Here is a 26666-nt window from a genome sequence, read left to right as displayed (position 1 = left end):
CAGGATATTCATAGTGCTTTACAATATTCACTGTAGTTCTGCAAATAACGCAGTAAGTTCTAATGTTTGCAGGCAAATTTTTAGCCTAGTGTATTCCCTAAACATCTGTGAACGTTTCATATTGATACGTTCAGCCGTTTTTCTAGCTGATTTTTCAAAGTTTGGAGTAAATTAGAGGAGCATTTGATCGCAATCGTATCCGAAACAATCGTATCAGAAACATAAAAAAAAACATTTTTGAAAAAATAAAGCAAAATCGATTTTTCATTTCTTCTCGATATTGTTGCCCACTACACCTACACACACCAAGATAAAAATATGTACGTAAAATATTCTAATACCTGAAAGTTGTAGCTTTAAAATGATGCGCCTTCCATCGGTATGCGTTTTCACGAAGATACAGCATGTCAAAAATCACTTAAAATTTCCGACTTCGCACTCTGTTCCACTAAGTTTTTTGTCGAGTGTATATAAAGATAGGCTCTTTTAATATGTTTGTCGTGTTATACCACCATGTTCATGAATGTTACGTTGAAAAACATTTGAATACATGTGGGTTGATACAAAACGTAGCGATGTTTTTCAACGTAGCTCCTAAACATATAGTTTTACCATAATAATGTATTTGGAAAAGTTGTTAATAATTATAAGTAAAGTTTCATTAACATGGCGGTATAACACGAAATACATATTAAAAGAGCCTATTTACTATAAAAAAGACAATAAATTTGATTTTTTTAAATATCTCGAAAATGACTGCATTTAGAAGGAGATTGATAAAGAGCTTTTTTGTTTTAAATCACATCAGGAATTTGTGGCTAAACATGATAGTAACCATACAAAAATTCGTTCGTCAAAGTTCGTCAAAATTTGATTTACCATCTCGTACCTATTTTTTAAATTTTCTACATGACTTCTATTTTATATGAAAAAATAAAAAAATATAAAAATATACGTTGTAGATATTTCAAATTAAAGTTTTTTTTTTGTAAATAAAAAAGGGTACTATTTCTTATATTTTTTCCCACAAATGTAAATTTAAAATGAAAATGTACACAGATGTAGATGTAAATGTAAAAAAAACATAATAAAACATGGAAAAAATATATTAGAATATATTTTTTCCATGTTTTAACATAAATACTCTATAAACTCTTTCTAAGACACTATTGCGGTACGACTTATAGTTTTTGCGATATAAATTATGAAAGATTTCTCTTACTGAAATCGATACGCTCTTTTCAAAAGTTACACTCGGGTCAGAAAATTCCCAAATGCTGTGGGAAACTCATATTTTCTCCAACCCAAACGTAATACAAACTTTCGTTCGAATCAAAAATACAAGTTTTTAAAATCTGCATTTTTAGTTCTATTCCATTTGGAATTGCACTTTTGTGTTCGGCGGCGATATTTTTCGAGTTGTGATCATGAGGTCAAATGAATTTTTAAAAGCATTTTTCGACACTGGAGTACTGTCAATACATATTTCGCTTCTAAAAAGGGTTTATCCTTTTTATCATTGAAAACATTGAAACAAGTTAACACATTAAGGACCGCACGTTTTGGGACAAACTTGAACGCTTCATTTGTTCTGATTCCACGAATGAGATCGTTTCTTTCAATGTGGATGAGTCGAAGGCGAGCCATCGGTAGGCCTTATTAGATTCTTGCCAAGGATTTAACCTTCAAGGATTTAACAAACCAAGGATTTAACCTTCAAGTGTAGAAAGCACTGGTTATTTCGTGATCCATCCGTAATAGACGGAACGCGAAACACGAGAAATCTCGTGAGCGGTCCGCAATGTGTTAAGATAGTTTTGATGGGATGTGCCGGATGATAAGTTAAAAATAAGTAATTTGAGTGGGACGTCGATTTTGCAAAAAAAACCTCTAAAACTCAGGTGAAAAAAACATAAATGGCTCTACGACCTGAATATCATGAACGATCTATCGGTATAGAAGATTTTACCAGTCAAGATTCTGCAGATGCGCATAGACCTGGCGCACAGACATAATCTACAAACCTTCAAGCGCCACTTGTGAGATCAAGATTCTTCCTCTTCTACACTATCCAAATTAAACATCTCTACTCGTAGTCAATCTCCGACTTCGCTGCCTCTTCGAGATGTGCTGTTATGCCAATTTGACACAAATTACCTGTTATAAACGAATCTTCCAATTCAACCGTATAAATCAACCCTCATCAACCTTCACCTCATTCTACATCTCATTGGCCACGTAGAAATAGCACCGAAGCTTCTCCACATTCACGCTCGATGCTCGCCGAGAAGCTTGGAGTGGCCAAAAATATGTAAAACAGGTTAGCAAGAAACGGAAGACAATTCCCCCACCGCCACCACCAAAAATCATCGAGCAGCATCACATTCGGATTGCAGCCTCATCATCTAACGCGACGCGGCAGAACAAAATCAGCAGCATGCGTATGAGAAGAAGCATAACCTACAGAATCATTGGCGCGAGGGGCGCCACTCACTGGTGTGTAACCGGTTGTTTGTTTGAATATCATAATGAATTCATTGCCAAAATAAGATAAAAGCTGAGCGATAAAGAAGCTTCGGCCGCAAGGGTGGCTTTACTTGACCGCCATTCGGGAAGACAATTGCTACTTTCCACAATCGTACAATACAATGTCATGCAGTTTTTTTTCGTGGCGAGAGTGCATAATGAGCGGATTTGAATGTAATAAAAAGTGCCAGACTATGCCATAAAGTGCACGTGGTGTCCGATTTATTAGTTTGTTTGCTGGAAAAAAAGCGTTAAGACATTATGGTCAATGATTAATGTCGGCGAGGATAACCGGAAGAATTTTTGACGTAGGACTTCGTCCAACAGGAAGACATGAGAGTCAAAATGAAAATCTAAAACTAAACATGTAGGAAATAATGAAAGATTTCAAATGCTTATCGTTCCTTAATAGATCGAAAAATTGTGCATTTCAAATGCAAGCCCCACATCCTGTGTGATTCTTTTGTCAGCCAGCTGCGAATTCGTCGATCCGCGGCGAAGCGATCAGTTATTTTTCAACCGAGAAGCACGAATCCCCTTTCAGAAAAAATCGCTAAAGTTATTTTAAAAAATCTATGAGTTCAAGAATAATATCCGAAATAATAAAAAGCTATTTGTTTTTTTACAATTTGTTTGCCGAGGGAGAGTTTTTGGGAATTTTTAGGAGTATTCTTGCTTTGTGCTCCCTTGGCCGAGTGGTTAGCGTCATAACTAACATGCCGGGTGTTCGGGTTCGATTCCCGTTCTGGTCGGGGGAATTTTTCGTCAAAGAAATTTCCTCCGACTTGCACTGTGATCACGCGTATTCTAGAGCTTGCCACTCAGAATGCATTCAAGGCGTGTTATTTGGCATAGAAATCTCAACTAAGTACTAATAAAAATGACGCAAGTAATACTACGTTGAGACGGCGAAGTTCCTCTAGGAACGTTAGTGCCATTGAAGAAGAAAGAAGGAGTATTCTGGTCTAATTGATTACTTTTTGTCATCGAATCATCATAGTTCAGCTTCGTTAAGTCTATGGGTGACACTTGGATTCCTGAAATGCTATATCTCTCCCGGGGAAGGCTTCCCGGGTCATGGAGGCCTTGCCAACCCGCTGTCTCCCGGGCAAAGGAGATACACCCAGAAAATGGAGCTACGTTCACGAAGAATACTCAGAATGCGATCGCCCGAGGAGGGTCCCCGAACTGGAGCTGGTCCTGGAACGGGCGTAAGAGCGAGCGGCCAGCGGCTGGAGGGCGAGGTGCAAGAGCGGGCCACCAGCCGGGTTCAACCCGAAGAGCTACCGCCACACGGAAACAGCAGCCATCGACATCACCGAAGAAACGCTGCGCCTACGAGGCGTGTTGCGACTGTCAGACGACAGTCGTCCACACTTGTGGGTACTACTAGGCGCCGGATCATGTGGACACACGAAATGAACGAATTCGTGATCCGCGCCTATTACATCTGCACTGCTTTGGAGACGGACATGAGCGGTCGCCCTCGCATACTAACAATGTTCGAGGAAGCGTATCCAGAGTTCGTCGGGAGGCTTGATCAGAACGCGATGAACGCGAGGCGTAGAGCGATAGTACGCAACAACATGCTCTCCCAAACGCAAATCGACGAGATCAAGCAGCAGGTGCAGAGAGAAATAAGCTCCAGGAACAACAGAGCAAGCGATGTGTCGAGACGAAGTTCAGTACGGCTGAGCAATTTATTCGCGAGTGGGGCACGCGAATCAGCACCAGTGGAGGCCACAGTACAACAACCCCCTGAGCCGGAAGATCCACAGCCAGATCAACAACTACTACGCGATCTGGTCTTCCATTACGATGAGGCGATCTCACAGTTCCGCGACACGGACCCATTGTCGCGCCCCAGGATCCCGAAGTTGCAGCATTCCCGCAGGCTGACAAGTGCAGTAAAGCTCATGAACGAGCACGTTCTTCCGCTGCACTTGGTTGATGCTGAGAACATGGAGGAGCTGCAACTGAAAGTTTACTGCGCTGCTGTGGCGACCGCCAAAAGTTTAGGATACCGTATTAGGCCAAGAGGCGGACTGCTCCAACATCTCCGTGAAAGGCGTGAGCCTCCATGGCGAAGGAGATCGGAGCAACGGATCCTAAACAAGCGCGCCGCAATTGGAAGACTGATGGCGTACAAAAGAGGCAGCAGATCGGCGAAATTATGTCGCCAAGTTGCTGTGATCGTGTGGCCTACTGAACTTCGCCAGCTGGGAGCTCACCAGCTGACGGAAAAACTCGACACACTGGTACAGCAATTGAGCGTCCTAACAAAACGGCTGAAACGTTACTCTGACTCTGCAAAGCGCCAGGAACAAAATCGGATGTTCAGAGATAACGAGAAAGCGTTCTACGACCACATTAGCGACGAGAAGCCCGACTACCGCGAAGGTTTGCCAGATATTAGCGATGTGACGAACTTCTGGGCTGGTATTTGGGAGACCCCAGTACAACATCGCGACGGGCAAATGTGGTTAAGACGGGAGGAGGAGAGTTGTGGTGAAATTGGAGAGATGCCAGCTATCATCGTCGAAGAAAACGATGTCCGCGAAGCCTCGCGGTACCTGAGGAACTGGGCAGCACCGGGCCCCGATGGTGTTCAGAGCTTCTGGCACAAAAAGCTGACCGTCGCACATCCAAAGATAGCTGAGTGCTTCAACAAGGTGCTACGTGACCCACACAACCTTCCTGAATTCGCCACCCGTGGCGTCACATTCCTCCTCCCGAAAGACAGCAACACATTGAACCCATCAAAGTACAGACCGATAACGTGCCTATCGAGTCTGTACAAAATACTGAGCAGCATAATTACCGCCAAAGTTTCTGCTCACTGCGAACAGCATCACATCATCGCAGAAGAGCAGAAAGGATGCAGGAAAAATACGCATGGCTGCAAAGACCAGGCCATCATCGACGCAGCCATAGTCGGCCAGGCGGTATATAACCAGCGGAACCTAAGTATGGCCTACATCGATTACAGGAAGGCTTATGACTCCATACCTCACTCGTTTCTCGTCCGGGTATTGGAGCTCTACAAAATTGATCCCGTCGTCGTTAAGTTCCTGCAGCATGCGATGAGGCAGTGGAGTACGTCTCTGCACCTCAGTGATGGGGAAAATGTGTTGCAGTCTAGAACGCTGCAGATAAAGAGGGGGATATTCCAAGGCGACTCTTTCAGCCCGCTTTGGTTTTGTCTGGCACTGAACCCCCTCAGTAGGACGCTCAATAGAAACGGTCATGGCTATAAAATAAGGTATGGCGACGGCACCCACGAAGAAGTGACCCATACCTTCTACATGGATGATCTCAAGGTCTACGCTGATTCACGTCAGCGTCTAGGTGTAGCTATCCGGGTTGTCGAAGACATAAGCAGGGACATCTGCATGGAGTTCGGCCTCGACAAGTGCCGCTGTGTCCATCTGCTGAAAGGGCAGCTTACCGAATCCGGAGGCTACGAGGTCTATGACGGCGAGTTTATAAGAGACATGGTTCGTGGCGAATCCTATAAATATCTTGGATTCCGACAGCTCACCGGGATTCGCCACTCCGACATCAAGACGGAGCTGCGAGACAAGTTCTTGAGTCGAGTGAACTGTGTCCTGAGGACTTTCCTCAACGCGGGGAACAAGGTACGCGCGATCAACACATTCGCGGTTCCCCTGCTGACCTTCAGTTTTGGTGTAGTCAAATGGAGCAAAACTGACCTAGAGGACCTTGAGAGGAGGATGAGGAAAGCATTTAAAGAGGCCGGAATGCACCATCCTCAATCGGCACTGGAGAGAGTTTCACTGCCACGCAAAGAAGGGGGACTTGGAATATTCGACATATCTGCACTGTGTGTTGCCCAGGTACGACAACTGCGCGAGTACTTTGCAGAACGCGCCAACCAAAACGCGCTATACCGGGCTGTCTGCGCCGCCGACAGAGGATACAGCGCTCTGCACTTGGCGCAAGCGGAGTACCAACTCAACTGCAATCTGCAGACAGTGGAGGAGAAGATTGCAGCTTGGAAGCAGAAGGCAGTGCATGGTGCCCACCCCCATCAACTGGACCGGCCACACGTCGACAAGGCCGCATCTAATCTGTGGCTAACGCGTGGTGAACTCTCTTCAGTAGTAGAAGCCGACATGATAGCCATCCAGGACAGGATAATGCCGACGAGAAACTGCAGGCGGTACGTCTGGCATCAAGACGTTGATGACATTTGCCGGATGTGCCATCAACCAGGTGAAAACATAGAGCACATTATGGGAGGCTGTCCCGTTTTGGCCAACGCAGCCTACACCGAGCGCCACAACAACGTGGCCCGTATTGTTCATCGACAACTGGCGCTCCAATGTGCTCTACTGGAAGACAACGTACCAAACTACCGGTACCTGCCTGCACCTGTCCTGGAAAATGACCGTTTCAAGCTGTACTGGGATCGCACTGTTCTGACCGACCTCTCGATCCACCACAACCGTCCAGATATAATGGTTTACGACAAGAGCGACCGCAAAGTCACCATCATCGATGTCGCTATTCCACTGAACCAGAATCTGGAGGAGACCCACGGTCGCAAAATCTGCAAGTACCGACCATTGGCCATGGAGCTCAAGGAACTGTGGGGGCTAAGGGAGGTCCCAAGAATTGTTCCAGTCGTTCTCTCTGGAACTGGAATTATCCCGAAGACACTTCTGGAAGCGCTAAAGGTGTTGAATATGGAGAAGGAATTGGCCGGCATCCAAAAGTCGGTCATCCTTAGCACCTGCGCGATTGTCCGACAATTTCTCGGTCAGGACTAAAACAGCACGAGCATGCAGATACGTGCATTCCGCAGAGCCTAGTCCCCCTTTGGCATTCAGAAGCCCGGGGGCAGGTGAAAATTCTGGCTAGGTTCGCCTAGTTAAGAAGTGAGATAAGTCTGCCAAAAAAAAAAAAACAAATGACGAATTAAAAAAAGTAGATGGGTCTGAGCACGGGGCACGGACGGGAGTTTGACGTAGGACTCTAATTATTTAGAACAGTTGTTTTTTTAAATGTAATTCTTTTCATTGTTCAGGAATCTTCAATTCTTTTGAAACTCTAAATTGTAGCCCTGAAAAGTAGCTTTTTCGGTGGAATAATGTTCGTTTGCAGACTATCACAATCAAGTCATATTGGTTCTACTTCTCAATCTATAGAAGAAATCGAGTCATTGAGAATTATGAATATGAAAATTTATATTTCATTTCGATTAATTTTTGTGATGCGATGTAATGCCGATCTCAATAGGTCCTCGCATGATAATCGCTGCCATCCTCCTTGTATTGATATCATTTTTCGCTGTACAATTGTCCATGTTGCCGCAGCCCGGAAGACACTCGCTTATGGTGTCCATCACCCATTCCCTAACTGGACTATCTCCAACTGGACTTATCTATAACAGGGCGTACGTTTACTGGGATGCAAAGCAGTTATGTATCAATAATAGATGTTATCTTCAATCCGAAGTATTGCTTTTGCTGTTTTGCAGCCCAGTTAGTGAGTAAAATTCGATAAGTGTATTGATTTCCCAATATTCCCGGCCCAATTTTTTTTTTGTTAAATTGTACACTTGTTTAATTATTTCCACTGTTGATGTCTCAGGCATTTTTTTCGCCTATATTATAATTATATAAGTATATATTATAACATATATTGTAAGAACGATTCTGCGTAATATGCATTTGAAAACTCTTAATAAACGTTACATTTTTCGTAGAGTGACCCTCGTATGTAGAATTCAAATACGTAGTTCTACGTCAAAACTAAACTAAAAATTTTGATTTAAATGTTAAAATTTCAAAACAATATTCGGGTGTTCTTTCCTGATAAAAACGTTGATGATGCTGAAGTTAAAGAAGTGGCTTCGCATACTCAATCTGCATTTCTGTAACCATTTTTAAAGTATACCGATTTTTTTAAAACAAAACATAATACGCTTGTGCACATTTGTGAACTCTACAACAGTTCATGTTGCAAACGTTTATCTTCGAATAAAATACTAGTAGCAGCTGAATACTACTTAAATAATGAGAGAGTGCAGAATCCATTCAAACTCTTGTGATCATCCTTTCTCTTCAAAATTTCAGATAAACCCTCTTCCGCTTTCTGCCGTACTTAACACAATAGGGACCGCACGTTTTGGGGCAAACTTGAACGCTTCATTTGTTCGGATTCCACGAATGAGATCATTTCCTTCGATGTGGATGAGACGAAGGATTTAACCTTCAAGTGTAGAAAACACTGGTTATTTCGTGATCCATCCGTAACAGACGGAACGCGAAACACGAGAAATCTCGTGAGCGGTCCGCAATGTGTTAATAACCAAACGGGCGCACTTTTTCCATATATCTGCCTTGAACTCACCGAATAGTTCGATAGGTTTGGCAATGACAGCTTATTTTGCAACACATCTTGACTTGCGAATCATATCCTCTAAGCCGAAACTTGCCTGAAACCGATGCCGTAAACGGCTAAGAAATAATCTCGAATGTTTATACGAGGGTCACTATTTATATTTCGGGAATAGGAACAAAAACAAATAGTTAAGCTGCGAATATATTTTTATTGTTTTTCAAAGTACTCGCCACGATGATCGATACACTTTTGCATGCGCTTAAACCAATTTTCAAAGCATTTATTCCAATCGACACGAGCCTTTTTTTGAGCGATTGTCAAATTATGTGGGATCCAACGTGAACATAATTTTCGCACAACTAAGTGTTCATGTAAAATCTGTGGAACTAATGCTTAGGGATGCCTCAATCTCACAATAGGTTACATGACGATCTTGCTTAATCATTTCGTGCACAGCATCGATGTTTTCTGGCACTACAGCCGATTTTGGACGACCTTCACGAAACTCGTCGGACAGCGAACTACGACCACGATTGAATTCACTATACCAGCGATACACAGTGGTTTTTGATGGAGCTTCATCGCCAAAAGTCAAATTAAGTTGATTGACGCACTCTTGTTGTAATAATCCACGTCGAAAGTCGTAAAAAATCATCGCACGAAAATGTTCACGATTCAGTTCCATTTTTTTGCCGAGACCAAACTTTCAACTAAATATAAAATAAACAAATGGCGTCCGTATGACAAAATGTTCTGAGTACGTATATCGTCAAAAATGTCAAACTTTACGGTGGAACCGTCAGAAATATAAATAGTGACCCTCGTATAAACATATTCAGTTCAAATCATGCATTGGTTGCACGAATAGAACTGATAAGACGTGGTTGAACGGAAACCGCGCTATAAGAGTACCGCGTTATAGGAGGGCTGTCGCAATTTCATCACCGCGTTATATGGAAACCGCGTTCTCAGAGTACCGCGTTATAGGAGGGTTGACTGTACGTTATTCAGTACTCAATTCTGATGCTTTCGAATAGTACCATCCGCAAACTGAAAACGATTGGGTATTCGAATCTTTTTCGAACACTTAGCTTTTTCGTAAGGACGAATGAACCTGATTTTAAAACGGTATCCTTATTGCAAAATTTCAAAGTAATAAAATTAGTTACTGAAGTTAATCACGTCGCTGTAACAAGATTTTTTAGACTTATTCTGTTTAAAACTGTCACTGGTTCTAGAATACTTGTGAACTTATCCAACGCTTGTGATCTACTGTTCGTTTTTAATATTCTAGCCCGTTTCAATATAGGGTCAATTCAATTTTAGATAGTTATTGATTTGGTAGATAAGTAAACGCATTAATAACGATTATTAAAAGGATAACAAATATTAAAAGGAACAGTGCGAAAATGTGAAAATATTTCGTCAAAAATAGTTTTACCATCTTGTACCCATCCCAATCATCTCGAAATTATTGTTGCAAAGATTTTCTCATAGCGATTTCTCGTATACAGCAATTTCATACGTATACGAGCTAAAAAAAAGTAATTTATTTTGCGCACTCAATCTAATCACTCGAATTACTCATTGTGTGAATTGTCTTCTGCTGATGTTATTCGATCACACATTTCAGAGTTGTTATTTCCAGTTGATATCTGTATGCATTCACTTACTTCTTCATCTTCTTCTAAATCAATATCTTCAATTCTTTCAAATTGCCCATTCTCTACACCAAAATTGATTTTTAGCTCATGTTTTGTCATCCCGATTTATGACGTTAAATGAGACGTAACATAACAGAAAGTGTCATAACTCACAAATATGAAAGCAGTTGTATAATATACATGGTACAGTAATATAAGATTAATACGAGCGAGCAAAACAAAAGACAAATAAGCTTTCCGCATACTTTGCCACATACACGGCCCAGGCCGAGATAGATATTGTTCTCCTTCATGCGCTCTTTTTTACTCTTAGAAAACACTTCCCAACTTCATTTTATAATCAGGTGCAATATTATCACGTATTTGCTGAACAACTTCTGAGGCATCATTAGCCATGTGTGGTTCAATCTCCATTGAGGTTTTTTTTTGCACAATCCCAAATGAAATGAGAAAAGAAAACAGAAAGAGATGTCACGCATACATACAAACCATTTTTGAGCTCATTTTTTGCGCATTTGACTCTCTAGCACACGGAATGGCATCATTTCTGCCAATGATGAAATGTTTTCTGCCAACGCTTGTTTGGGTGTACACTGATAATATGTGACACTGTGATACATTCTTTCTTCTCCGATTTTCAGTACAAGTATTTTAAATTTTATATATTTTCTTCTGCTCTGCTCTAATTTTGACGAAGAAGGGTGCCAAATCAGAAAACAGGTCACGTTTTTGTGAAATAAAGTTAACGTTAATAACTATTTTCACAGCGAACAAATTACGATACTTTACACGTCAATGGAATCAGAAATTCTCTAAGATTCGTTTGATATACCATACAGTACAATCCACTAATGCCTAGACAGTTTAAATCATGAAAACTGGAAGCATTTACATTTTCCCATACATTTGTTCTGTCGATTTGTGTGCATTCCCGAACAGAGCTGTCAATAACGAGCAACATATTTGGTTTAAATAAGCCATCCGCTATTTGAAGCCACACCACTTCTCGTTTCTTGGTCGAAGCGACATGGTTGCCGCAGAGCGTCGAGCGGGAGAAGATTGTTTTCTTGTCGGGTGTAGGAGGAGTATGGAATAGAGTTTCCTTCCACAAAGGCCCTTCTCAGGGCTAGAGTCGGAAACCAAAAATAGAATAGAATGAAAACACAGATGCGAGTGAGCTAGTATAACACAACGAGCGGATATCATTCATGCCTACTGCTGATTTCACACACATACACACACAGCTCGATACAAGGAGGGGAAGCCCTCTGTATCGAGGTGTGCTACGACAAAGAAAAACAGCATACGAGAATTTTTTGTGCTAGTGAGGATATGGAAAAGTGAAGAAGAATTTCGGAATAAAGATATACACTGCATTTATTTAGATAAACGTATATTTCATGAAAGTATGCTTTCAAATACCAACATTACTGTTGCATGTTGTGGGGTTCGATCACATCTCAAGCGGAATATAGGAGCAAAAGGGTTCATAGTTTGTGATCGATATCTGAGTGGGAAGGAGAATATCTAATGCGAATTGAACAAAATAAACGAGAAGTAATTATATCTTTCGACTCTACTCCACTCTTTCGAGCATACTGAAGTAATAAAAAATTAAATAGCTAAAAAGATATTACAAAAATTTCGATGCATTCTAAAATAATATCCGAAGCAGAGCTGCAATTTGTCATTGTCACTGCATATATTTGGGCTATAAGGCGACCATTGCAACATTACCACCAAACGACATGCAACAAAATATAAACCGACAAAACAAATTCCTCACTCTTCAATGCTAAATAGTTTGTCAGAGTGTGTTGACGAACAAAGCATGTTGCAAGTCAGTGCCCTATGATCATCAAGACGGGAAATACCATGTCACCTGATGTAATGGAAGTTTACACGTTTACCAGGGTGCATTTGTTTACGTTGGGATACCTGAATACCATTATTATATCTCTTATTCAATGGCACTAACGTTCCTAGAGGAACTTCGCCGTCTCAACGTAGTATTACTTGCGTCATTTTTATTAGTACTTAGTTGAGATTTCTATGCCAAATAACACACCTTGAATGTATTCTGAGTGGCAAGCTCTAGAATACGCGTGATCACAGTGCAAGTCGGAGGAAATTTCTTTGACGAAAAATTCCCCCGACCAAAACGGGAATCGAACCCGAACATCCGGCATGTTAGTTATGACGCTAACCACTCGGCCACGGGAACACACCATTATTATATAGAATGCCTAAACTTCGAGGACTAAAACTAAACGGACTTTTAGATACGTGAATTTGGATCTCGGGCAGAAATTTCAACGAAAAAATTTCTTCATTATTTCAGCATGTAGAGATTTTTCAAGCTTCGGTCAATTATATATTTCGTTGCCTAAATGATTTGGTATCGCTCACACGTTATCCCGTGTTCGACATAGTATTTACTTCAATAAATACAAGAAACAAGAACCGGACCGAAAATCGAACCTTTGCTCGATGAAGATAAAATGCAATCTGCGACAATCATCAATTCGTTGCTGACAATTTTACCGCCTACTTGGTCGGTCAAAACGTATTGACGAAGCTCATTAACAGGGATAGTGTTACATCGTACTCCGTCAGTCACCGTTTGACCAAGATTTCTGTCAGTAAGAAGTGACTAATGTGGCTCGTCAGTTGTTAGTGACATTGATGAAAAAATGCAGCTCTGATCCGAAGTGATAAACAAGTAAATTGAATATAATAATTCCGTAGTTCTACGTCGAAAACTGCGGTCGTGTTCTAGATACAAACCATTACAATTTTTATTTAAATGCGTTTGTATGTGTCTTTTTTTCTGCATGTGGCGTAATTTTTTTTTTTTAATTTTTTTTTTCTGCATGTGGCGTAATTTTGAGAATGGCGTGGAATTTTTCACCATACATCCTATGGTGTACCAAATAAGGACTCAAATATATGGTACTACTGCCAAAATGTTTTATTTAGTACCCTATACAGTATTTTCCATACGGCTGCTGATTTGGTTTGGGGGCCTTTTTACTCCCTTACCCAGCCAGACTTTTTGGAGATATAAAAAAAAAATTTGTACCGCGCAACACTGAAAAAAATCTGAAAAAAATCATGCATATCTGGAAAAGCCATAGGAACACATTTAAATATGAATTAGAGTAGGACTGAATCTCTAAATCCCAAAAACTTTTTTTTCAAAATTTCAATATTTTTTTTAATACTATAATTTTTGATGATTTTTTTTTCTTGATACACCGTAGTAAAATGCACATTCAGTATTTTTTTCAAATTTTTATCTTGAAGCTTTTGAGGATGGCGTGAAATAAACGAAAAAGTACGTTTTTCACTATAGATCCCATGTTAAACCACATAGGGGTTCAAATAAACCGTCAAAATTTCTTATTGAATATTCTATACAATATTTGTCATACAGCTAGTGATTTGGTTTGGGGGCACTTTTTACTCCCTTACCCGGTCAGACCCTTTGTAGAAAAAGCACATATTAATCTATTATCAGAGAAAATTTAATCCCCGCTATGGTACGCAGTGCAGTTATCCATCATATTAATAAAACGGTTTTGGGTTGCAGTTTTTATTTTTTATGTTACAAACTGACAAACTTCTGGAACAAACTGATTTTGAAACCATTCTCAGAATAGTTGCCGATTCATCCAAGTAGCAGCAGAACCTCGGTCGTACACTGGAAGTGACAAATCTTTGAAACATCGAAGATTATTCGAGAATATTAGTAAAATAGGAACCCGAAAGGAACCTGGTTTAATGGTCAGTAATGATTTCTGCAACACTTTTTTTTCTCCGAATAATGATTTAATGTAATGTTTTAATATTTTGAAAAGTAAACTAGATTCGTTGCAATTATATACCTGGTTGGAACTATCTATTACCCGATAATCGGTTGAAAACTTCCCACCACAAACAATATTTGATGCTTACGAATGCCGAAATTAAATAAATTAGGGCACTACTAGAACGACGCAGGTGCTCCAAAATTTTAAAATAAAGGTGATATAAATTATCACAGGGAAACTTCGAAACGTACCTTCGTTATAAAGTACTCTCGATATAACGTACACATTTTCAAAGTCCAAAGGAATAATTTTTTGAATATTTTTTTCTGAAAGTACAATAAATTATCTGTATTTTGATACTAAAGCTTGTTTTGTACCTTTAATCAATCCCGAATACAAATTTTTGATGATTCTGGATTCTAAATGAATCAAACTTTAATCAACAGTACGAAGGGAAACAAGCATCATGAGAAAGGTTGGCTTCGTCTTCCAGTTGAATGTATTTATTAACTTTACGCAAACAGCAATATAAGCTACGTTTCTGAGTTCTTTATTATGCTTCGATATAACGTACAATTCGATAAAACGTACAATTTTGAAAGCAAAATGTACGTTATATCGAAGTTACCCTGTATGAATACACTCTGTCCAACTTCTATAAGACCAGGTGATGATCTTGCTGCTTTGTGTAATTGTAAACAAACAACGCTTCAATTTATATTCTAGTGTTTTTTGATTGGTAACTATCATACACTGCATGATTTTCATATGTGTGTGTGCAAGCGTTAAGTGTGAACGAATGTTTTTTGTATTTTTCAAGTGTCAAGTTTCTGTAAGACCAGTTACGTTTTCCGTTGTTTTTAGTTAGTTTGATTAATAAATTTGGAAAATTCCGAAAGGATAAGTGCTCACGGATAGAGGAAAAGAACAAATCGATTTATTTCACCGAAAAAATTAGAGAAATTACTCGTCGGATTGGACGATCCCATCAAGAAGTTCTCAATTATTCGACGAATCCTCAAGGATACGGTAAAAAGGAGAGATCTTCAAATCAAAGCTCCCTGACCGGGACAATCGGGAAATAGTAAGAACAGTTTCGAATACTTCAAAATCGTTTATGCAAATAAAGCAATCCTCGAATCTAAATGTTCCACGGGAGACAATTCGTCAAATTTTGGTAAAAAGTCCTCACATAAAGAGGGCTAAAAAGGTTAAAGCTCCTAATCTTACACCATCTCACATCGAAAGACGTCTGAGGTTTGCCAAAGCTGACATTAATCAACAGTGGGACATGGTATGTCACGACAAAGAACGTTTTCAAAAGAATACATTTTGCTATATACTATAACGAAAATTCTTCAATGTATAGTTTATCTTCAGTGACGAAAAAAAGTTCATTTCGTATGGTCCTGGTGGTTTCAACGGGTGCTGGCGTGATTTACGGATGGAGGAACGGTATTTTTCAACCAAGAATTTTGGTGGAGGCTCGTGCATAGTTTGGACGGGATACTGCACAACCGGAAAGCTCAAGATAGCTTTCACATCATCCAAAGATTACATACATGTTCTGTAATCCTCTCTCCTATCGTTTTTGCGTGGATATCGTCAAAAAAAATCACATTCCAGCAAAATAATGCCACTATTCATACCAGCAAGGAAACTAAGCAATGGATTAAGGACCAAAAACTAAATTTTTTGGACTGACTGGTCCGCTCTCCAGACTTGAATCCTGTTGAAAATCTTAGGGGGATCCTTGTACGCAGAATCTACACTGAAGGAAAACGGTACACCACGATTGAAGAGCTCAAGGTCGCAATTTTGGAAAAGTGGAAAAATATCGAGAAATCTGTTCAGAAAAATATGGTGAATAGTATGCCAACACGAATTTTCCAGGTTATTGGCCCAAAATGGCAAGGCCAATTATTGACATGCAAATCAGGCAATAGTTTTGAATTTTCCATTGATTTATCCCATTTATTTATTTATTAGGCTCATTAGCATCTTTAGCTGTAACAGAGCCGGGCTTCAATCGTGTACATGTACATATGTTTATGTTTCTATAACTGTAAATTACACAGTAGTTAGTAGTGGCCATTTAGGCGTTAAGTTTTCTGTTCCATTACATTATGGTAAATTACACAGTAGTAGCCATTTCGGCGTAAAGGTATTCTTTCTGTTCTTCCATTGTTCAGCAGACCGGACAGCGGAGACAGTTGATATTGATCATTGTTGGGTTATTTATAGAACAGCAGCCCGATGTTTCTTGCAGAGCAGAGCAGTTGTATGGATGAATCGATCTAATTTCGACCGTGGAATCGATCTCCATCGCTGATGATGTTTGCGTGGACGTAGTTATTCTATAACAACACAAAGATGGTCAATTGAGGGCCCTGAGTTTGAACTCACGACCGATCGCTTAGTAAGCGAACGCGTAACCAAGTGGCTACGAAGACCCCCCAATTTTCCATTGATAATATATATGAATTTTAAAATGGTCTTATAGAAACTCAACAGCTGAAATTATCATATTTAAGCACAATAAATAAACAAACAATTCTTTTGAACGAAATTGACGTTAAATATACTTTATTCTAAGCATTCTACAATGTATGAATATACCTTGTTGAAATTCTAACTGTTTGTGTTGCAACGAAATATAATCAGGGTGGTCTTATAGAAGTTGGTCAGAGTGTATTAATAAGTTTCTGGCGCTTGGTCGTTTTTTGTATGAAAAGTCGATTTTTGACGATTTTTTTTAGATGACAGTTAATCTCGACATTTCATGCAATTCTAATACATTTGACATCAACAATTTTTTGACGTAGGATTACGTCTTTCGGGAAAATATTGGGGTACAAATTGAAATTCGAAAATCGAGCACATCGTGAAAATTGTCCAATTCCATGATGGATTGATGAAATTTTTGCGTCAATCGATTTCGGCACTCCATAACAATTTTTTATATTGAAGAAAATACAGGAAAACCTTTTTTTGGGCGGGCATCGCACAAACAAGTCGCAATCTTCACCAGCAGCTTTCAAAAATCGTGTTCGGTACACATATTGAAAAAAACTTTTTTTTTGCGGTAGATATGGACCGCATAAAAAAAGTTTTCCCCAAGAAAACAACTCAAATCCACACCATTCACTGTTCAATTTCCTTTTGTTTCCCTGCTTTGCGATGAGCCACTTTGCCTTTTCGGTTGCGCGTGGCTGTTTAGTTGCAAGTCGAAACGTGTTGCTGTTAGAAATCATGTCATGCAAAAACTTTATTTGGATAATTGGATAATTGAGACGCAAATATGCTTTTTTCGCATTGAAATGCATATAAAGCATACCCGCACAAAAAAAAACAGCACACGAATAGAAAATCTCATAAAAACATATTCGCACAAAAAAACCGAACAAAAACAGGTTTTACTGTAATATATGTTATGAAACTAACTATCGGACAATTGGAAAATCTCAACCCCTATCCTAACGGAAATACCCAGTTCTGATTGGTCGAAATTGACGACACATACGGCAGGTCCCTAACAGACACATCAAAATCAAGCTGCCTGGGGGAAATCGACATTGCAAATACATGAAAACAGGGGGAGCTTTTGTTCCCATCGAAAAGTGTTCCCTAACAGAGACATCTAAACCAAGGTGCCCGGGGGAAATAGGCATTGCAAATATATGCAGATCGGGGACATTCTTATATTGCAAGTAAGGTGAGTGATACGTTTAATTCTAGCAAATAAAATTTAAATTTGGAACTTTAATGTTGGTTGCTTCGTGAAATTTCATATCAATGACCGATCATGTATTGTGGAAAAATTTAGCAGAAGTGTAAGTGTAAAATTGTGTTTAAAATTACTTAATATATGAAACGATTCATTTCAATTTTCATAAATAAAAACCAAGGCGTGATCCCGCTCAAGAACGGGTCGTTTGGTATAAGCTGTCTGTTTTGTTGTGTTCATTTTCACCCAAGGAAAGTTTATACGGCGAGGAAAATTGAGAAAGTGAAGCATAGTGAATACATATAGTATTAGGTGTTGTAAGTCCAATTAAAAATACGCATTGGGTTGAATAAACACTCAGAAAGTAAAAATTCTAATAATTATAGAAATTATTAAATTACCTTTTCCATTTAAAATATGTTTTCTCTATATTAAGGTAACATGTTTTTACTGATGAGAAAAATTGATAACTGTGTTAGGTATTGGTAATTATCTTATATTACATTGGTGAGTTTTGTTTTCTTAATTTCATCCATAACACAGAAGGCATCTCGGTTAGGATCACAGAGGGCGGTTTTCATCATATTTTGTTCAACTTCGGTGTCTTTTATCTGATACGCACCATCCAACGACTGTTTACCATCCTTCAGTCATAATTACTCGGTGAACACTGGTGGAGTGAACAACCAATACCCAACAACCAAGCAAAATGGCCCTTTTCAGGGCCACCAAATCATTATCAAAGAGTATAACGATGTAATTCTTCAAACATGTCCAAAATCAACAAATAACCTGACGGAATCCTGCGTCAACTATGCAGTCGTGTATCGGACACAACCCTCCTGTGAACTTTTTTTCGAGAACCCCGATTTCCTAGGGTGATTTTTCGATTTTCAGAAAACTTAAATTTTGACATAAAGGGTGTGTCACATCAAATTGCATCACGGAAAAAACGCTGTAGAAATTCGCCCAGTAGACCGATCCGTTTGAAAATTTTAGACAGTAAAATAAAAACTATTAAACAACTTTTGGCATTTTCTTTTTATTCATACTTCGAGCCCAAGCCCGTATGCTTGCACCTTCCTCTTTACCCCGTCCATAAGGTTCTGTACAACGTCAGGTTGTATTTTTTTTTTTTTTGAACAGAAATCCATTTTCTCTTGAAGTCCGCCTCCGATTTGACAACTTTTGGGTTCTTCCGGAGGGACTGCTTCATAATCGCCCAATATTTCTCTATTGGGCGAAGCTTCGGCGCGTTGGGCGGGTTCATTTCCTTTGGCACGAAGGTGACCCCGTTGGCTTCGTACCACTCCAACACGTCCTTTGAATAGTGGCACGAAGCGAGATCCGGCCAGAAGATGGTCCGGCCCTCGTGCTGCTTCAATAGTGGTAGTAAGCGCTTCTGTAGGCACTCCTTAAGGTAAACCTGCCCGTTTACCGTGCCGGTCATCACGAAGGGGGCGCTCCGCTTTCCGCAAGAGCAGATCGCTTGCCACACCATGTACTTTTCGGCAAACTTAGATAGTTTCTGCTTGCGAATCTCCTCCGGAATGCTGAATTTGTCCTCTGCGGAGAAGAACAACAGGCCCGGCAGCTGACGAAAGTCCGCTTTGACGTAGATTTCGTCGTCCATTACCAGGCAATGCGGCTTCGTCAACATTTCGGTGTACAGCTTCCGGGCTCGCGTCTTCCCCACCATGTTTTGCCTTTCGTCGCGGTTAGGAGCCTTCTGAACCTTGTATGTACGCAGGCCCTCCCGCTGCTTGGTCCGCTGGACGAATGAACTTGACAAATTCAACTTATTGGCGACATCCCGGACCGAACTTCTCGGATCACGTCTAAACTGCTTAACTACGCGCTTGTGATCTTTTTCACTGACGGAGCATCCATTTCTGCCGTTCTTCACCTTCCGGTCGATGGTTAGGTTCTCGAAGTATCGTTTTAGTACTCTGCTGACCGTGGATTGGACGATTCCCAGCATCTTACCGATGTCCCGATGTGACAACTCCGGATTCTCGAAATGAGTGCACAGGATTAATTCACGACGCTTTTTTTCGTTCGACGACATTTTTCCAAATTTACGAAAAATTGACAGTGAAGCATGGCCAACGTGATCTATACACTTTTATCTGATTATAAGCGAAAGCTGAAGATATAATTCCTAAAAATTAAATTTCTACAGCGTTTTTTCCGTGATGCAATTTGATGTGACACACCCTTTATGCGACAATAGTAAATTAAGTCCGAATGAGCTAATATTTTGTAGAGGGTATTTTATCGTGCAAATCAACATTTCGCAGGGAGTCTCGTGTGAAAAATCGATATGACGATTTTCTTTGGCACCCTAAACCATACGATTTCCCTCGTATTCCGAAAAAAACAACAAAGTCCCTGTTCGGATTTTTGTCTAACACTACGCGGTGAAACTGGGGTTTGAAACGGTTACTGGAACCTTTTATTGCTCGCCTGTTAACTTACAAGACTAACACGGTTGATGCGATCTATTAGGATTTGTATTTTCGACTAACTCGATCTGGTTCTGACTGTGGTATATATATGGGTCTACCAACAATACAGAGAGCGTGTAGATTATACGAAGATAACGAATCAATAGGTCTTTTTGGTTCCTCTGGTGTACCTACTCTGATAACCGAGATAAACTATTTTACGAGAGAATTCTATTCTCGCGATACGATCGCAATAGGGTTCAATATGAATCTAAATCCTTAACATATGCCGGCCACCGTTAAAAACCTTGTGTTTAACCTATCTACCGTATTTCATTACATACAATAATTTAATTCATTCGTGAAATTTCGACTCCAACCACGTGACTCTTCGGTGATCTCTGTTTACGCCTGAGGCTAATGACCGGCAGATCAGCTATTGACGACCACGACTGATCATCTGTTAGCCTGGAGACAACGTTGACTGCTGTTACATCGATCTTTATCTCGTCGTTGTCGTTCTGTCGCTCATCTGCTTCGCTTGCTCATCCTGTCTGATACGTCATCCGTCGATCGAATCGCCTGCGCTGTGGTTGTGGGTCGTAGCGCTTGTGTTCTCGCGTTTGAGCACGGGTCCGTCAGTCAGTCATGGTGGGAGAAAAAACATTCCTGAGTTTTTTGAAAATTCAATAAAAAACATACTTACAAGGTCCGGAGACCCGTGGGCCTCCGGTCGGTGCGCAGTGCGAACACTGCGATGGAAGAGACGATGAAGTTCAGAGGTCATCGGCAGCTTCACTCGCTGCAGGTGGCATTGATTGGTCGATGGGCAGCACACAAATTTTGGAGATTGTGCGCCTGTACTCTCCGTCCTTGGTCTTGACTACGACGACACGAATGTTGCCGTCGTCACCCCGAAAGATGTGGGTTACTCTACCGTAGCGCCATTTGAGTGGTGGTAATCCGTCATCTTTCACCAGCACTAGAGTACCGATGCTAATGTTGTCCTTCTTGCGGGTCCATTTAGTTTTTGGCTGGAGTCCGGAAAGATATTCCGTCGCCCAGCGTTTCCAAAGTCGACGAAGGAACTCTTGGACCTGCTGCCAGTGGTCTAATCTGTTGAACGGTAGCTGTTCATATGATGGTTCCGCGAGCGTTGCGAGTGGACGATGGATTAAGAAGTGCCCTGGGGTCAGAACGTCGAGGTCCTCAGGGTCTGGCGAAATCTGAGTAAGAGGTCGAGAGTTCATGCAGCTCTCGATTTGAGCTAAGAGTGTAGTAAGCTGTTCGACTGTCAAGATAGAGTTTCCGAGGGTGGCTTTGAGGTGAGTCTTGAAAGACTTGATGGCTGCTTCCCACAGCCCACCGAAGTTCGGGGAACGAGGAGGGATAAACTTAAAATCTATGCCGTCATCGGCACACGAGCGAATGACGTCATTTTGCAGTTGTTGATCCCTGAGTTGGTTGGCCAAGTCTGCCACTTCTCGAGAAGCACCTCGAAAATTTCGTGCGTTATCGCACTCGATGAGTCTTGGTTTACCTCGACGTGCGATGAACCGTCTGAGAGCAGCAAGGAACGATGCCGTTGAAAGATCTCCAACGAGCTCAATATGAGCTGCCTTGATCGAAAGGCAGACAAAAACTGCCACATAACCCTTGATGGGCTGCGATTTCCGATGAGGATAGCGAAAATATATAGGCCCACACAGATCGACACCTGTGCGCAGGAACGGCGACGTAGGAGAAACGCGTTCAGTCGGAAGATCGCCCATGATTTGCTGTTGGAGCCTTGGACGACAGCGAAAGCAGTTGATACAGGAATGTACGATCTTACGCGCAAGATTTCGAGCGCGCAAAGGCCAGAATTTCTCCCTGAGAGATGCGATTAGCAATTGCGGTCCTGCATGCAGCATTTTCAGGTGATAGTATCGAGCAACTAGTTCTGAGAACGGGTGTTTTGATGGTAGAATCATCGGATGTTTGCGATCTGGAGAAATTATTGCGTGCCGCAGCCGGCCACCAACTCGCAGGATGCCTTCTTCGATAAACGGTGTTAACGCTTTCAATTTGGACGACGTTTTGACCTCACCAGTGTTTGCGAACGAAGTGAACTCTTCTCGAAAGGCTTCTTGTTGTGCGATACGAACAAGACATTTGCACGCTTCCTCAAGCTCTGCTGCATTAAGGAGACCTAGTCGACGATGTGTACGGTTAGCAGGTCTCGTATTGAAGGTAAATCTTCGAACCCACGCAATTAAACGTAGGAGGGCTGTGTACGATGAACGTAGAGCAAATATGGGATTTGCTGGAATTAGCTGGACGGCCAGAGTAACAGGCCTTTCTTCGAGGTCTTCTGAAACGAAGTCTTCATCCGATGTACGTACGAAAGCAGGCCAAAAGCGAGAGGGATTGGTTAGCCAGTCGGGTCCGTGCCACCAATTCTGTGTTGATATGAGTTGTTCGGGATCCATTCCTCGAGAAATAATATCTGCCGGATTCTCAGAGCCTGAAACATGAGCCCATAAGCCACCTGCCGTTGCATGTTGTATCTCCGAGACCCGGTTTGCGATGAAGGTTTTCCAGCGGGACGGAGTAGCGGACAACCAATGAAGGACAATTGTAGAGTCCGACCAAAAGAATGCTTTCGTTACGAGAGAGATTGCATTCTGCACCTTCTGGAACAAGTGTGCGAGGAGAAGTGCTGCCGAAAGTTCCAGCCGAGGTAAGCAGATTCGTTTCTGCTTCCGAGAGTCTCCCAGAGGAGCTATTTTCGATTTTGCGGTAAGGAGGTTGATATAGACTGATCCATCTTCAGCTAGGGCACGAAGGTAGATGCACGCACCGTACGCCTTTTCCGATGCATCGCAAAATCCATGCATTTCAATCGACACCGGTTTGACGACTGGTACAACCCATCGAGGAACAGAAAGATTCCGGAGAGCGTCGAGATTTTTGCGGAATTCGAGCCATCGCTGTTGGAGGTCATTGTCGAGAGGTTCGTCCCATTCCTTCTGGCTTCGCCACAAGTCCTGGAGGTAGATTTTGGCCTGTACGATTACCGGGCCGACAAGGCCAAGGGAATCGAATAATTTGGCAGCATCCGACAGCGCAATCCGTTTTGTGATTATAGCGGTATCGTTCCATTTGGGTACGTCGAATAGGAATTCATCAGTTGTAGTCTGCCATTTCAATCCTAGTGTTTTTATAGGAGCGGAGGAGGAATTCAGGTCGAAAACGGTTCGTTCGTCACGCAATTCAGCTGGGAAGTGTTCGAGAACCTGCGAACAATTCGAAGACCACTTCCGGAGACAAAATCCAGCAGACTGAAGCAAAACCAACAACTGGGAACACAGCTGCTGGCCTTCCAGGATGTCATCAACGCCGGTTAGTAAGTCGTCCATATAAAAATCTCTGGATACGACCTTGGAGGCTTCTGGGTGTGTGACTTCTCCAATTTTGGCGATTTCTTGCAAGCACCTGGTTGCCTGATATGGTGCGCAGGAAGTACCGTAAGTAACGGTCGTCAGTTGGAAGGTTCGCAGAGGTTCTGACGGGGAATCTCGCCAGAGGATCTTGAGAAGCTGACGGTCTAGCGAAGCAAGTAGGATTTGCCGGTACATCTTCTCAATGTCCGACACAATCGCGTATCGGGGAATCCGAAAACGTAGAGTAATAGATACCAGATCGTCTTGAACGACGGGGCCAATCATTAATCCGTCGTTGAGGGATATTCCGCTATCTGTGGCACATGAAGCGTCGAATACTACGCGTAGTTTGGTAGTCAAGCTGTCAGGTCTTACGACGCAGTGATGCGGCAGATAATACGATGGGGCTTCCGGCTCCAGGCCTTCGGATTCAGTTATCTCCTCCATATGTCCTTGCTGATAATACTCCTCGATGAAGTCCGAATAGGCTTTCTTCAATTGTGGATTAGCGTTAAGGCGTCGCTCCAAAGCGAGAAATCGTCGTGTGGCAATTTTCTTAGAATTTCCGAGTTTTGAGAGAACGGTCGACCTTTTCGGGAGATGAGTTATGAAACGTCCCGAATCAATCCGAGTAGATGTCGCTGCAAAATGCGCTTCGCAAAGCGTTTCTTCTACCGATAAGGTGCTACGAGATTGACACGACTCTATTTCCCAAAAGCGTAACAACTGCTCTTCAAGTGAACTAATACTGCAGACGTGGACGAAACTTATTGTGGGTGAAGACGATGCGCCGACCTTGCCGGAAACAACCCATCCGAGAACTGTTTTCTGCAGTACTGGTAGATCCGGACCAAGACGAATCAAACCTTCTTCGATAAGTTCGTAGTAGACTTCCATCCCCAAAATCATATCAATGGGTCCAGGTTGATGGAAGGTAGGATCTGCGAGAACGAGGTTAACCGGTATGTTCCACGCTTGGGTACACAAAGCCTTCGCTGGAAGTTCGCGAGTAATGCCCGGTAGTACGTGGAATGAGATATCCGTGAGGAAATTCGAACAATGTGATTTTATGCGAGCGTCAACAGCGTACGACGAAATGACAGTGGCATTCCCCACACCACCGATTTCCTGATGAGTTTTGATACGTCGTAGCTTCAGTTTCTGCGACAGCTGCTCGGTCATTAAGTTCAGCTGCGACGCAGGATCTAATAAAGCACGAGCCCATACAGCATAACCGTGACTATCAGCGATCTTCACCATTGCGGTTTGCAGTAGAACAGTCAGCGGAACGGTACGAATACTGCCGAGAAGAGTAGTTGACACATAGCTAGTCGATGGGTTACAATTTGGCGGAATCACAACGTTTGGCGGTTGCAAAGGTTGGGGCGGGGCGGACTGAGAAGGAGCACTTGTACTATTGCGAGTGGACTGAGATTGGTTGGGTGTTGTTGGTGGTTTCAGATTCGGATTGGAATCCGACAAACGAGGTGTGGCTTTTTGGTGCAACATAGTATGATGTTTCTGTCCACACACTCGACAGCAACTCGACTGGCATTGTCTGACGAGGTGGGAAGGCGAGAAGCAGTTTATGCAGAGCGAATTTTTCTTCACTATTTCGAATCGTTGGGAAACGGGAAGTTTTCGAAAAGCCTCGCAGTGGAAAGGCGAATGCGATGACTGTGTGCAGAACGGACAACATTTCGATGATGAATTAGTGATGACAGCATGACTAAACTTCGGCTTCGGATACCGAACTGGTTCTGATTTGGGTTGGTCTGCAGTACGGGGTTTCGTCGACGACAAAGACTGCAGAATAGAACAGTGTCCGCGTAAAAACTCGATAACATTCTCGTATTTTGGGATTTCGGTAGAGCTGTGATATTGCTCCCACTGTTTGAGCGTTGCGCTATCCAAGCGTGCGCACAGCATATGCGCAAGTAGTACACTCCAACCTTCGGTTTTCACATTCATCTTCTGAATCATGTTCAAATTGCGTTCGAATTCATCGATGATACGCGCTAAGGATTCATAACATTCCTTGCGCATTGGCTCGATAGAAAGTAAATATTCAATGTATGTTCTCACGATAAGTTTTTTGTTGTCAAACCTCTTCTCAAGTAGTCCCCAAGCTACTGAGTAATTCGCTGCGGTAATTTCGATAGATTCGATCACGCGTTTTGCCTCCTTAGAGAGAGAGGAAACAAGATACGAAAATTTATCAATCGGTTTCAGTTGCGGGTTAGAATCGATCAGGCTTACAAAAGCATCACGAAAGGTAAGCCAATTTGCTAGAGTACCATCGAATGTGGGAAGCTTCACTTCTGGTAACCGTATTCGAGCGAATGATGAATCATTTACTGTAACTTTTGGTGCCACGCCATTTTGACCTGAAGAAGACGCAGTAGGTTCTGGTTTAAGTTTAGATGCGATAAACCCATACACCTTCATGTAATCGCGCTCGAATTCACTTCGGATTCTTCTATGCCCTTCCTCGTCACATACAGCTGCGGCAGCATCAGCCCCCGGGTCCTCGAGCAGTTCCATCTGCAATCGATTTGACTGGAAATCGGAAAAGTTTTTCTCCAATCGCTGCATCCATCCCTCGAGTAGTAATTTATCTCTTTGCTCAACATAGTTAGTTATCATGCTCAGAAGATTGTTCATCGTATCAAGGCAAAAACGTTCTTGACGAGACA

The 26666-nt window shown here is 41.8% G+C and overlaps 2 protein-coding genes across 2 annotated transcripts in view; both read right to left on the bottom strand.

Moving 5' to 3' along the window:
• The window catches only part of LOC129771700 (E3 ubiquitin-protein ligase AMFR-like), a 115321-nt gene that overhangs the window by 69131 nt on the left and 19524 nt on the right, over nt 1–26666 (bottom strand). The gene's annotated exons all lie outside the window — the stretch shown is intronic.
• LOC129767026 (uncharacterized) lies at nt 21322–26634 on the bottom strand. Its single transcript, XM_055767634.1, has one exon. It carries the CDS (start codon nt 26632–26634, stop codon nt 21322–21324), a length of 5313 nt encoding a protein of 1770 aa, XP_055623609.1.

Source organism: Toxorhynchites rutilus, chromosome 2, assembly GCF_029784135.1.
Source record: "Toxorhynchites rutilus septentrionalis strain SRP chromosome 2, ASM2978413v1, whole genome shotgun sequence".
Lineage (NCBI taxonomy): Eukaryota > Metazoa > Arthropoda > Insecta > Diptera > Culicidae > Toxorhynchites > Toxorhynchites rutilus.
This window is presented reverse-complemented; position numbering and strand designations above follow the sequence as displayed.